At 38.8% G+C, this 13,488-nt stretch overlaps 2 protein-coding genes across 14 annotated transcripts in view; one reads left to right on the forward strand and one right to left on the reverse strand.

Moving 5' to 3' along the window:
* The window catches only part of phldb2a (pleckstrin homology-like domain, family B, member 2a), a 33,914-nt gene extending 26,666 nt beyond the window's left edge, over window positions 1-7,248 (forward strand). For all 13 annotated transcript variants that reach the window (XM_058789503.1, XM_058789505.1, XM_058789508.1 and 10 more), the window contains 5 exons: window positions 280-370; window positions 452-568; window positions 3,772-3,991; window positions 4,641-4,726; window positions 4,859-7,248. In XM_058789503.1, coding sequence (XP_058645486.1) covers window positions 280-370; window positions 452-568; window positions 3,772-3,991; window positions 4,641-4,726; window positions 4,859-4,999 — 655 coding nt within the window. In that variant the 3' untranslated portion in view covers window positions 5,000-7,248. The remainder of the gene's footprint in view (window positions 1-279; window positions 371-451; window positions 569-3,771; window positions 3,992-4,640; window positions 4,727-4,858) is intronic.
* Window positions 7,249-9,209: 1,961 nt separating this feature from the next.
* On the reverse strand, window positions 9,210-13,488 carry si:ch211-244c8.4 (APC membrane recruitment protein 2). Its single transcript, XM_058789547.1, has one exon. It carries the CDS (start codon window positions 13,262-13,264, stop codon window positions 10,724-10,726), a length of 2,541 nt encoding a protein of 846 aa, XP_058645530.1. The 5' UTR covers window positions 13,265-13,488; the 3' UTR covers window positions 9,210-10,723.

Genomic DNA, 13,488 nt, shown 5'->3' on the forward strand with positions numbered 1-13,488 from the left:
AAGGATGCTGTATAGACAGAAGTCTGCCTTTAAGTAGCCCAGATATACACACATCCTGTCTGAGGAATTTTTATTGCATTCCAAGGTCGCTCCAAGTAGCTGAAGCTTAAGATGCTCTGGGACACATTGCCAGATGAAGTTGAGGGTTTTAAACCTATGGTTTTATTGGACAATACATTATTTTTATATGAAATTTGCTTCTAAAATCTTATTAAGACCTGAAAATCATCAACGTAAAACAAGCTGTCTAACAAAAGTGTGCATGTGTGGTCTGTACAGCGCCAGCACAGCTAATGTGGCAAAGATTGAGGAGATGGAGCGTATGCTAAGAGAAGCTCAAGCTGAGAAGAACAGGCTGCTGGAGCACAGGGTACTTCAGTTTCTCTCAATCTGCATGCTTAAAGACACCAATATACAGATGCATGAAAACAGAACTTTTCTTTCTCTGCAGGAGCGGGAGATGGACTTGCGCAGACAGGCTCTTGAAGATGAGAGGAGAAGGAGGGAGGAATTGGAGAGGAGACTGCAGGAAGAGACAAACCGAAGACAGAAACTAGTAGAGAAAGAGGTGAAGCTCTGGGAGACTTGGAGAGTTTAAGTGAAAGAGAGAGAACAGAGAGAGACAGAGACAAGTGGAACAGAGGAAGATTCATCTTAAAGTATTTCATAAAATTCAAACTCTATTTATAGATGCACAGATTTAAAAAAACAACAAAAAACAAAAACTATTTTAAGGCAGTCACAATGAATAAACAATAATAAATGCAAATAAAGATTTTAATATAACAATTTTCACTTCTAATATTTGTACTTCTAAACTTAAAAAACAAATTTTTTTTTTTAAACAATTTTTGATATATTTTAATTGTGATGCATCATAAAAGCAAAAGTATATGTTTTTTTTTTTTTTGTATGCCTTTTTTAATCTTGACCCTTTTTTTTATCTTGAGGGAAGTTTTTCTTCTGGTTGATTTTATTTTTTTTTTAAAGCAACTAAATCGGTTTGTTTTTTATGACATGAGACACAGCCAGGATCCAAAATTAACTTTTGCCATGTCATCACTGTCAGATGATTTTAGAATTTATCATCCATATAAATGAATATATATATATATATATATATATATATATATATATATATATATATATATATATATATATATATATATATATATATATATATTAGGGGTGGCACGGTACACAGATGTCACGGTTCGATGCGTACCTCGGTTCGACAGCGCCGTTGGTACTTTATCAAAATAAAATAAAGTGAACCAAACATCAGCACGCCTCTGTGTCACCGTTGGAACGCGACTGAAGTACAAAGCCTATCATTTACATAATAAATAATAGTTTAGCATTCAGATACCTTACATCACAAATATGGAAATATTATGGAATATTTGGATTTGTGCAGAATGAGAGAGGTAGGATACTCCAGTCTCCAGCACAAAGCTCCATTTCGCAAACAGTTTAGTGCGCAAGCCTTTAAAGTACACTCCCTTGTCAGTGAGAGATGCGTTCAGAATCAGCACATGGTCACTGTCTAGTGGGCTTTGTTTTCAAGCGCGCAATTCTTCTGCTGGCGGTTATCAAACAGCGTTGCATTACTGGACTAATTACTGGATTAACTTCTGGATTGGGGGTGAATTGACTGTATTCGTCGTAAGGCCTCATGCACCAAACCGAGACGCCTGTACCGTGACGGTTCGATGCGAATACATGTACCGTGCCACCTAATATATATATATATATATATATATATATATATATATATATATATATATATATATATATATATATATATATATATATATATATATACACAGCCGTGGCCAAAAATATCTGCACCTTTGGTAAATATGATCAAAGAAGGCTGTGAAAATTAATCTGCATTGTTAATCCTTTTGATCTTTTATTAAAACAAAATTCACAAAAATCTAACCTTTCATTGGATTATAAGAATTTAAAATGGGGGGAAATATCATTATGAAATAAATGTTTTTCTCTAATACACATTGGACACAATTAACGGTACCCTTTTATTCAATACTTTCTGAAACTTCCATTTGCCAGTTTAACAGCTCTAAATTTTGGTTTTTGGATGAGCTAGGATAATTTTTCATGAAACCCTCCCAAACAACATGTGATGATGTAGGTGCTGTTTGACTATTTTTTTTTAAGGTTTTCTGACCCCGAGACTCAACTATTTTCTGCAATTCTCCAGCTGTGGTCCTTGGAGAGTCTTTAGCCACTCAAACTCTCCTTCTCACCGTGCATTAGGATGAGATGGACACACGTCATCTTCTAGGCAGTTTCGTAGCATTTTATGTTTATTGGAAATTCTTAATTATTGCCCTGATGGTGGAAATGGGAATTTTCACTGCTCAGCTCTTTTCTTAAAGCCACTTCACTAATTTGTGAAGCTGAATTATCTTTTGCTGCACATCAGAAATATATTCTTTGGTTTTTCTCATTGTGATGGATGATTAAGGGAATTTGGGCTTTGTTTTCCCTCCTATTTATATTTCAGTGAAACAGGAAGCCATGGCTGGATAATTTCATGTTCATAATCACCCTGGAGTGCTCAAAATTGTGAATATGAATGGGAATATACTTCAGAGATATTTTACTCATAAGAATTTCTAGGGGTGCCAATAATTGTGTCCAACGTGTATTTGAGAAAAACATTTATTTCATAATGATATTTCCCCCCATTTTAAATTCTTATAATCCAATGAAAGGTTAGATTTTTGTGAATTTTTTAAATAAAAGATCAAAAGGATTAACAATGCAGATTAATTTTCACAGCCCTCTTTGATCAGATTTACCAAGGGTGCCAATATTTTTGGCCATGACTGTATATATATATATATATATATATATATATATATATATATATATATATATATATATATATATATGCATATATATATATATATATATATATATATATATATATATATATATATATGAAGAGTTTATTTGCAAAAATGTTTTTTATTATGTTATCATGTTTTTATTGTGTTAGTTAGCTAGTATTTATTAGTTATTTTCTACCTAATCAAAATAACCCGACTGCAGTTTGATTGAGATGAATTGGAATGCACAATGAAAAAGCATTATTTTTGAAATTGTTAAAAACTGAGTTATCTGTTTTTGCAAATGAACTCTTCATATATATATATATATATATATATGCATGTGTGTGTATATATGATTTTTTTATTAGACAAGGCCTGTATTTTGCATCATAACTGTTAAGATATTTTTTGTCATCCATATTTCTAGATTATATTTTTAGCAGTTGAAGATCCTATAAAACGCAATAAATCAAATATTATTTAATAATAATAATAATAGTAGTAGTAGTAGTAATAATAATAAATTATTATTATTATTATTATTTTAATGTTTTATTTAAAGAGCACTTTAAAGAGGGCACCCAGTAACACTTGTTGAGATAAAATAAACAAAAGCAGCATAACAAAATCTAAAAGAGCACAAAAGCAAAAAAAAAAAAAAACCAGTAACACAACATTAATCACACATTAAAACCTCATGGCCGATAGTTTTAATTTGATCAGTAAACAGTCTATAAATATGTGTGGCTGATAAATCAGTGCATCTCTGCCTCTGATCTAGTATGTAACATTCTAACACAAAATGTAGCTAGTTAAGCAGATTCCTTTTCTCACTCTTTACTATCGTGCATGCACGTATTTACACAGACACGCTCACTAATTCGATTTTTGCGGTTTGTGTGTCTAGTCTCGTCCGTTGACACGATACCTCCCAGTGAGAAAGGATGACTTTGACCTGAGAGGTCACATCGAGGCGGCGGGTCACCATCCTGAAACTTGTTTTCACCTGGCCATCACTGAGAAGACCTGCAGGGGGTTCTTGGTCAAAATGGGTGGGAAAATCAAAACCTGGAAGAAGCGCTGGTTCGTCTTTGACCGAAATCGAAGGACGCTGGCATATTATGCGGGTAATTACACTGAATATTTAGTCAAACCTAACAAGCTTTATCAACCATGTGCACGTACATTAATGCACGTACATTAATTCTTCTGGTAAATGAGATATGATTGTGCTGTGAAACATTTGCAATATAAAACATTTTACAAACTGGTAAATATCCACCTTTTTGTAAAAAAATTATTTTTCAGTGAAAATTATCAGCAGGCCAGATATATTGAACCCATGGTCTATCTTTATTTTTTGTTGCATTTATTTATTGTAATACCTCTGAATAAAATTTGGACAGTGAAATGTAAACTTTAATTATTAACTAAAGAAGACTTATCAATAAGCGATTCAAAATAAATTTGCCATGAAACTAGTTTATACCACAGGGGGGCAACGCTGAGCTGTGCCCTTCACAAACTTTACAGGAGACAATGGCTACTTCCAGCACCAACCTGCAAATCAAACCAGATTTATCATTCAAAGATTTGATCTTATCTGTTACACACCACTTTTGTCATTTGTATACTTATAAGTATGTATAAAATATTTAGTTTAACCTTTTTAAAACTGTATTATTACTCTGTATAAATACAGTTTAATAAAGGTTAAACCACATGCTCATTAAAAAACAACAACGAAAAAACATGGCTGGTTTTACTTTTCTCCAGATAAACATGAGACCAAAATGAAGGGTGTTATCTACTTCCAAGCCATCGAGGAAGTGTATTACGACCACCTAAAGAACGCACACAAGGTGGGCTGCAGTACTATACTGCACATACTATACATAGCTATACTGATTTTATAAAAAGGGTGTAAAATGTTACAGTTAATCAGTATTTTCCTTCCATTAATCTTGTTGATCCACACTCTTTTATTCCATCAGAGCCCAAACCCCTCTCTGACGTTTAGCGTGAAGACACATGACCGGGTTTATTACATGGTGGCTCCTTCCCCAGAGGCCATGAGAATCTGGATGGATGTTATCGTCACTGGAGCAGAGGGATATACGCACTTCCTGGTGTGAGCAGGACTCATTTTTGTTTAACGACATTTAACAAGCCCAAAGTGACCTTCACACTTCAGCTCGGCCTGCTGAAAGGGTCCAGATAATGGGCTCATTTTCCACATCCCCCTTTCTGAAGAGGTTACACTTCTTTGATTCTCTTTTATCAGTACTGATTGTGACGTGAGTGTCGACTGTACGTTTTGCAGACATCCATGACCTAGTTTGGAAAAATTGGTGCTTTACCCACTGCGTCCTGTCCTGAGTTTACAGAGGCAGCTTTCAGACTCTAGAGAGGTACCAACTCTTGAATTTTTCGCCCCGTTTTGTTCACTTCCGGGGTGAGACTTAGAACAGCTGTAAATAAGAAATCACTCACTGGTCTTCACATTTCACAAATGTGTCAACTTACAATGAAGCTGGATATACCTCAAAGATTAACTGTCGTGCTTGTTAAAACCAAACACCAAAAACAAACTGTTCCTTGAGTGCCATACAGACTCTTAACAAACATCAGGGTATTGTTCAGTGCTGTTTTTATATCCAGTACAGTACTGAACATGAATTTATACACTTTGTGTTTTAATTGACCCTTGTATCTCTGTACACTTTGTATTATTCCCTCATTTACCAAGTGCCTTACGTTTGTCAATATCTGATGAGAATAGCTATGTATTTAGCTATAAGACTTGTAGAAGAGACTGTGGTTATTATAAGTGTTATTTTGTATCGACCAATTGTGCCTCCCTGATGCTCAGGAACATTCCAGCAGGAAGAATTTAGCACCAAAGACGAGCTGAATTTGTGTTTCAGCAGGATATGAATGTAATAACTGACACCCATCAATTAAGATCCCATCTTTAATAGATGAGGCTCTTGATAATTTAGCACAAATGCATTTTGATTGGAATCATAGATTTGTTGATTGTGTGTTGTACTAATTGACCAGCAGAGGGTTTTACTTTCAATGATATTGAAATGATTACAGAATTTACTCACTGTAAGAATTTCATTTGACCGTTAATCTGAAATATAAGATGTTAAAAGTTTAGTTTTGTTACCACTGAACAAATCTATATTATATATACCATTCATATAGTAATCTATATTATATCAGACTCGGGGCGTAATAGCGTGTCTGAACTTATTGTGTATCTAGTGTTATTTTTGTTATGTAGGAATCAGTATATTTTCATTTAGAGTAATAATAATACAGAAATGATATGAATATTGATGTCAAGAAGAAATGCCATGGTTGTCGTATTAGGAATAAAATGAACACACAGGTGCTATCTGACAGCAAAACGTTGTCTAGTTCAGTGGTTCTCAAGTGCTTTTGCTTCAGGAACCAGATTTTCAGAAATGTAGCCTTTGACGTCAATAACTAATGATACGGGGTGTTTTTCCTCCTTTTTAAAAGTTTTACCATCCAAATGATGTGCAGTTTTAAAAGTAATTGAATTTTATTTGCATTGTTTTTTCCATGCTGTCATACTAGTTAAGAACCACTGACCAAATCGTCATATCTGTCATTTAGCCTCATTTGAATCTTTTTTGGCTGTGAAATGAATTCATTTTAGTTTACCAGCCAGTAGATCAATGCTCAGTGTTGGGAAGGTTACTTTGAAAATGTAATAGGTTACAGAATACAAGTTACTCTATTTAAAAGGTAATAAGTACACTGTAAAAATAAAAATAAAAAAATTGAGCGAACTTAAAAAAAAACATTTTTTACCAGCTTCAGCAGATTTTTGAGTTTGCTCAACTTATTTTTGGGGATTCTCACATTTTTGTTGTATAAACTTAAAACAACAAGTTGAGAAAACTCAAAAATCTGCTGAAGCTGGTTGCCTTAAAATTTGAAGTTGGCTCAACTTTTTTCTTTTTCTTTTACAGTGTAGTGTAACTATTTTAATTACTTTATTAAAGGAATGTAACTGATTACATTTACTTTTTGATTACTGTTCCAAATTTCTAACAAATGTTTTCAACTTTCAAGACAAAACTGTTTTCTTAGAGGTGCTTTTTCAGCTTTCATTCAGTAAACAATACAGTACATTACAGGATAAGCACAGCAAAGCTTTATATAGATCACAATATCATAAATATCTTTTTTATATTCAGCGTTTATCAGTATTTTTTAAACCTTTCAGTGTTTTTTTTTTTTTTTTATATATAAAAGCAATATTTTTATTGTAAGCATGTTTTTAGCTCATAAAATGTGAACCATAATAAAAACATATGAACGAGTAAAACAAATACGTTTTTTCATTTGTCTGTATTACGAAAATTATGACGATATTGCTGGCTTTAAGCTGAATGTTTGTTTATATTTATTGTTAATTGTGATGAATAACTCCAGAACATGGCTGAGACATACAGGCCCTGAAACATGCACACCCTCTCACCTCCCGTTCACCCAGAAACATGTGATCAAGCGTGATTCAATTAATTCATTTCAGCCGGCAAGTTCAATTCAGCCCATCTGTCACATATACTGTACTACCTAGTTTCATACACATGCTACATACTATAGTTCATTTTGAACATTTTGGACAGATAAATTGTATTACGTGTGTAATGTGAGAGTCCATTTTAGAATCCTTGCCTCCTCACCACACCCCTCCTCTTACTGGCCCCCCATTGGCTGACCTAGTGTGGTTGCCATAGCGACGTTTTTTTCAGTGGAGCATGCATAATTAGCCAAACATCTCCTAACAGAGAACATCTTTTCACCGGGGGTGTTTATATACACTGATAGGGAATAAGACACAAGCATTCTGTTGTCACGACCTGTTTTAAAGTATCAGGAGAGTTTATGACAATCCATCCTGCTCATAATGGCGCATTTGTTCTGTAGAAGTAATATGAGCCGAAGGGTATAGGCCTATTTAATATCAGGAAACATAGTTTAAATATGCCTTTTCTAAGTTTCATGTTTCAAAACAAATTTCTCAAAGAGATTATAGCGGTAAAAGCATATTCAGATGATATTAAATCGCTTTTTAATCCTATTCGTTGTGACATTACCCGCTGTATTAAACAATTGTGTTTTGTCTGTGTGTGTAATTGTGGATATGGCTAGCAAGTCCGTCATTTTATGCCATCTGCTTGAGGGGAGGGTCACCTCTGGTAGTCTTTCTTGGCTAAATTATATTGCATTAGATTTAGACAATGCTGTGTAACTAGGGCTCAAAATAGGACCCTCATGCAGAATTTATCTTTTGCACATCTCCCTGCACTATTCATTTTTTGCTGCCCTAGATCAGACTGCAGGCTGTGTTTTACTTTCTTTTTTTTTTTTTGCTTCGATGATTCTCTTCAAATTTTGTAATTGAGGCTATGTGATCATCATTATTGTAGTGTTTGGTGCAGCACATGCAACAGACGAATTAGTGCCTAAGGCTTTCATCTTCTTCAGACCCCAGGGGGGTGGCAGATCCATAAGCAAGGGACGGTTTCCATTAACAGTGGGCTGCTCTTTGACTAATCACCCTGTGAAGTGGTGAAGTCCTCGTGTTTTTCCAGTTAAACAGTCCCACTGCCCTGGGCTCTGATTTGGACAACAGAGCCTTGTTTGTGCTGTGTCTCCGTGAGGAGTTTTGTCTGTAAATATCCATCCTTTGTTTTTCTTTTTCCTTATGGAAAACTGCAACCCCCCTCTACCTCTGTTCACCCCATGATGGATATCAATGCCTTGAATCCCCATCCCTATAAACATCAGTTGCTGTTAACTTGATTACAATGCTAGGAACTAAAATGGCTGTAGCTGAAAATGGAAGAACGTGAGAAAAAGAGATCCTTGCGCACTGCTTTTAGCATTTCTTGCTATGTCACGACCATCAAAAAGCACAGCTGTGATGGAACCAAAAAGGCTTTCTTTTTTCCGACCCTCCCCTTCCTTGTTCTCTCTCTCCATCTGTACCACAATCCCTCTCTGTCTCATTCTCATTCTCGCTCTGTGCACCACTGTTCCTCCATTTTAGCCTTCATTCATTCGCTCAGTTATATTTCATAAAGGTTGACGATGATCCAGAGCCTCCTGCATTTAAATATGTGTGTCCTCGTAGACAACGTAACCCATTAGAAATGTTTCATTTGCATGCAGCAGCTGCATGGTTGCGTGGCGGGAATTCTATAGCATCTTCGCTTACAGCTCACTGACCAGGGAATGCTGACATTCATGAGGTTTGCTATTCAGGTCAGTGGGTTTTTCAGCCCAACAGCATGGCACTGCAGAGGAACCTGGGGGTTGAGGGGGGAGGGGGAGGGGGTCTTTATAGTGGAAAGCTCTGTAGGGTTCCACTTCTACTGTCTGCCCTCGAACCAAAGAGTAACACTGTTATATAATATCACTACAGAGGACACAGTCAGTCTCTCACAACCTAATTCTGTCCTATGCAATCCATTCCCATATCATAAAGCAACCTGCAACCGTTCTAGGTATAATCACATTTTATTGATTAAATAGGAAACATTGTGACATTAAGATAATCACACCCATTCATTCACATACGCACAGTCATACACACAAAAATAGTCCTCTGTTAAACATGTGCATGTGATGGCAACTTCAAAAAAAGAAAAACATAAACATAACATCACTGTCTTCCATGAAAGTCTTAGCTTACCTATAACACCAACTGCCTGTGAAACATCACCTCTACTGTCCATAGCCGCCTTTAACGCAGTCTCACACAATGTTCAGTGCAGGCAGAAAAAACAATCCACAGAGTTAGATCCATATGCCTCACGGTTCTTTGATGACATGTTACATACACATTTGTTACAGCTGACAGGCACTGTGTGACTTAACACAGTGTTTAAAAAAACAGCAAGAAAAGGACATCGGTGGGGAGAGTAAAAGGAGTGAGATGGCTCATCTTGTTGAAAAAGTAGGGCATGCGTTCTGCTACATACATTCAAAAGATACTGTGGAATATCCTGTCTTGGCATGAACTGTACAGGTAAGAGATTCTGTTTGTTTGCATACAACACAAGGGCGCTCCAAAAAGACTAACATTGATCCACAAAGTTCACTTGAAAAAGAAAAAATTGGAAAAAGACAACAGACGAAAAATTCTAAAAAAGAAGGCCAAGTAACAAAGGCTACAAAGATCCCTCCATTGCTCTGTAACAAAACGTTTTTTTTTTTCTGTGTGGCAGGCATGATGATAAGAAAAAGCACCTTTGTGATGATACTGGGCTCCTCTGGTGTTGTAGACCTGGATGAAAACCATAAGACTCAGTGCTGAATTGATTGTTTCTTCTCTGAGGCTTTTAATTACCACAAAAGACCATTACAGACTATTACGATGCCGGAGATAATGGACGGATACATTGCTTGTTTCTTCAGAGAAGGTCTACATGGCTTTGGATTCCAGGTGAGGGCTCTTGTGCTTTAGTGCCTGCCATTTAATTTGCATGTTTGGTTGCCATAGGGATCACTTAGACAGGGCCTGTGCGTGTGCTGTCTGTTCCTGGTCGCACACAGAGTTGAATCCACAGCATCAGTCTGTTCAAGAGTGATGTGAATAAAAACACCCAGCTGATAAAAGAATTGTGTAATTGACACCAGTGTGTAAATTAGTTCAAATAACGGTAACAATCCAGTTGTTCCTGTGCTGCAAAAAGGCGTAAACCAGGCGCAGTGATGCCTGATCGAATATCAAAAAGTAAATCTTGAGAAAACTGTTGCCAGTGGAATGTTTCAGGATTTTGCCATAGACAGAATTAGTATATCAGTTATTTTCGGGTGACGGCAGCTGTAGCTGTTGGTGCAGGCTTATTGCTGGTCCGACGAACGGGCATTTTGGACACTGGTATCTTGGAACGTGTGGCTTCTGCCCTCCCCTGTACAGAATGGTAGGTTGCAGTAGATCCATGTTTGATTGGGATCTTGGACTCCCGGGTTAAGCTTGTGGCACCAGCTGCAGGACGTGCTGATGTCTGCAGACCAAGTTTTCCATCGAGAAAGTCTTCTTGGCTTGGGGTGATAGCCCCTGATTCTGTGGAGACATCACTGAGGGCCTCCTTGCTGCTGCTTTCCCGTGAAAGAGTGAATGGGCTCTCCTCTTCGTGTACTGGTGTTGGTAGGTTAGAGTGGTCCTCATCTCCATTGGGCTGGGAATCCCGATGATGCAGCTTAGGAGGTCTGCCTCCACCACTAACAGGGATCTTACTCAGAGTTGTGGGCTTCGCTGCAGGGCCCCTTTTCACTGCCTTGCTGATGCTTTGAGTAGCCACTGAGTCTCTATTGTCAGTTCCTTCTTGTCTTACCAGGTCCTCCCTTAAATCTATCCTGGGATCATCATCTGATCTTTTTGAAGAAATGAAGGATGGAGTAATACCAGACGGAGACTTCAGGACAGGAACTTGTGGTGCAGAGGTAACTGTGGGTGATTTTGCGGTGGCAGAGGAAGAGGTTAGAACAGGAGGTTTAGCAACAGGAGCAGTTGGTTCAGAGATGGAGGCTTTCCTTACAGATGTTGTGCCAGATTGGGTGCTAGATTTTGAAGTTTGTCCTGTGGGTTGTTTTGTCTCAAGCTTGGAAATAGGAGCAGTGTTTCGGCTTGTTGATAATCCAAATGTTGTTACAAGTTTTGGTCTTGGTGTTGGTGCAGGGGCTGGGGTAGGTTTACCAAAAGGTGGTGGATAAGGGGTGTATTTGGTTGCAGAGGTAGACGTAGTATGTTTGGATTCATGGGTAACACTCGGAGTGGGTTTTGTTGCAGGAGCTGGGGCCTGGGTAGGTTTAGGTACAGGGGTTGGGGCAGGTTCAGTTTTAGGAACAGCAACAGGTTCAGGGGTAGAACTAATTGTGGGTGAGGGGGAGGTTTCAGAAGGAGGGGTTGAGATGAACGGAGGAATGGGTGTAGAGCTTGGGATAGGTTTGATCATTGGGGCAGTTGTGGAGATAGCTATTGTGTCAGGTTTGATTTCAGGGCTAGATTTAGGGGACAGGGCAGGTTTAGCTGGGGAAGTGGTAGATTTGGTTGTGGGGCTTGATATAGGGCTTGGGGCAGGCTGTGTAATGGAGGCCGATGTAGGGGTTGGGGTAACAGGAGTAGTTGTTGGAATTGCTGTGGCTTGAGGTGTTTGGATAGGTGTTGGTGTTGGGGTAGGCTGAATTATAGGCATAGCTGATGGCATAGGGGTGGGTTTGGTGAGAGGGCTGGATGTTGGGGTAGGGATAATAGGGCCAGTAGGCGTAGATGGTGACATTTTGGTCACCGGAGAGGATGTTGAGGTAACTGCATGTTTTGTCAAAGGGCTGGGAATAGGTTTGGTGGTGGTAGGTGATGGGGTGGGTTTGGTTGCTAAAGTAGGGGAAGGTTTGGAGGAGATGGTTGGGCTGAGAGTAGAAGTAGGCGAAGGGCTAGGCTTTGATCTGGTAGAAGTCGTAGAAGATGAAGTCTTCTCTGAATAATCCACTTTCAATGTGCTCGGTGCTCCCTCCATTCGACTGCTAGCTTTGACCCATTCTGCCTCTACGTCTGCTACAATATCTCCACATGCTGTCAATGAATCAAAGCTTAAAATTGATGAGATATCTCCGAGCAGTGTGCTCAAGCGTTCATTTGCTGGAGGTTTGCTTGCCCCGCTCACCTTTGCAGAGTCCTCAGATGACATAGGGCCCTCTTGTGGTGTAGGCTTTTCCTCTGTCCCCTCCACAGCGCGAGGTGGAGGCCCGGGTGTCAGCGTGAGACTCTCCTTTATGATCTCAACACTGTTGGAGCGGGAAGCTAGAAGGGGCGGGCCAGGTTCAGCCTCCTCGTCATCCTCTTTCTCCTTACCACGCCAGCGCACTGTACCAAACAATCCCTTCAGACCCTTCCGTTGCCTCCCGGGCCTCTGAGACTCGGTCTGAGCTTGCCGTTCTCCCGTCAGTCCCCGTCTGCCTTTGCGGAGCATATTTAGGAAGCTCAGAGACTTAGCAGAGGTGAGGGAAGAGATGGACTGCCTTGTAGGAGTAGTTTCTGAATTCATGTTCCCACCTGTGAACTCCTCCATTGGAGCATCGTCCTGTTGACTCTCATCCTCCTGGTCAAGATCCACGTGCTCTGCCTCTGCTTCTGGGGCAGTTGGCTCATTTAATCCATCCTGGGTTTTGCTCCTTGATGGCGGTGATTTAGGGCCTCCATCTCCTTTCCCACGTATGGAGAAGATGCTTGCGACACTGCTCCCAGGTTTCCGCTTGCCGAACAGTTTGAAGGCTTTTCTGATTTTACCTGGAGGCTGAGGGTCACATGGCGGTGGTTCACAGCTCTCAGACTGTGCATCCATATTCCAGCTCCACTGCAGTGTGGCTTTACCTTCGTCTCGACGTCTCGGTCTACGCTCACACGCTCTCTCTTTGTAACCTCACGCTCAGATGAATGAAATACAACTCTAATGAGAATAAATAAATAAATTACCTTTTCCCTTTTATATCTCTGTAGACTGTTTTTGCTAGCAATGTGCATCTATCTCCGTCTCCACTCTCTTTCCCTCGCTCTGTCTTTTGCTCT

The sequence above is a fragment of the Onychostoma macrolepis genome, chromosome 10 (assembly GCF_012432095.1).
Source record: "Onychostoma macrolepis isolate SWU-2019 chromosome 10, ASM1243209v1, whole genome shotgun sequence".
Taxonomy (NCBI): domain Eukaryota; kingdom Metazoa; phylum Chordata; class Actinopteri; order Cypriniformes; family Cyprinidae; genus Onychostoma; species Onychostoma macrolepis.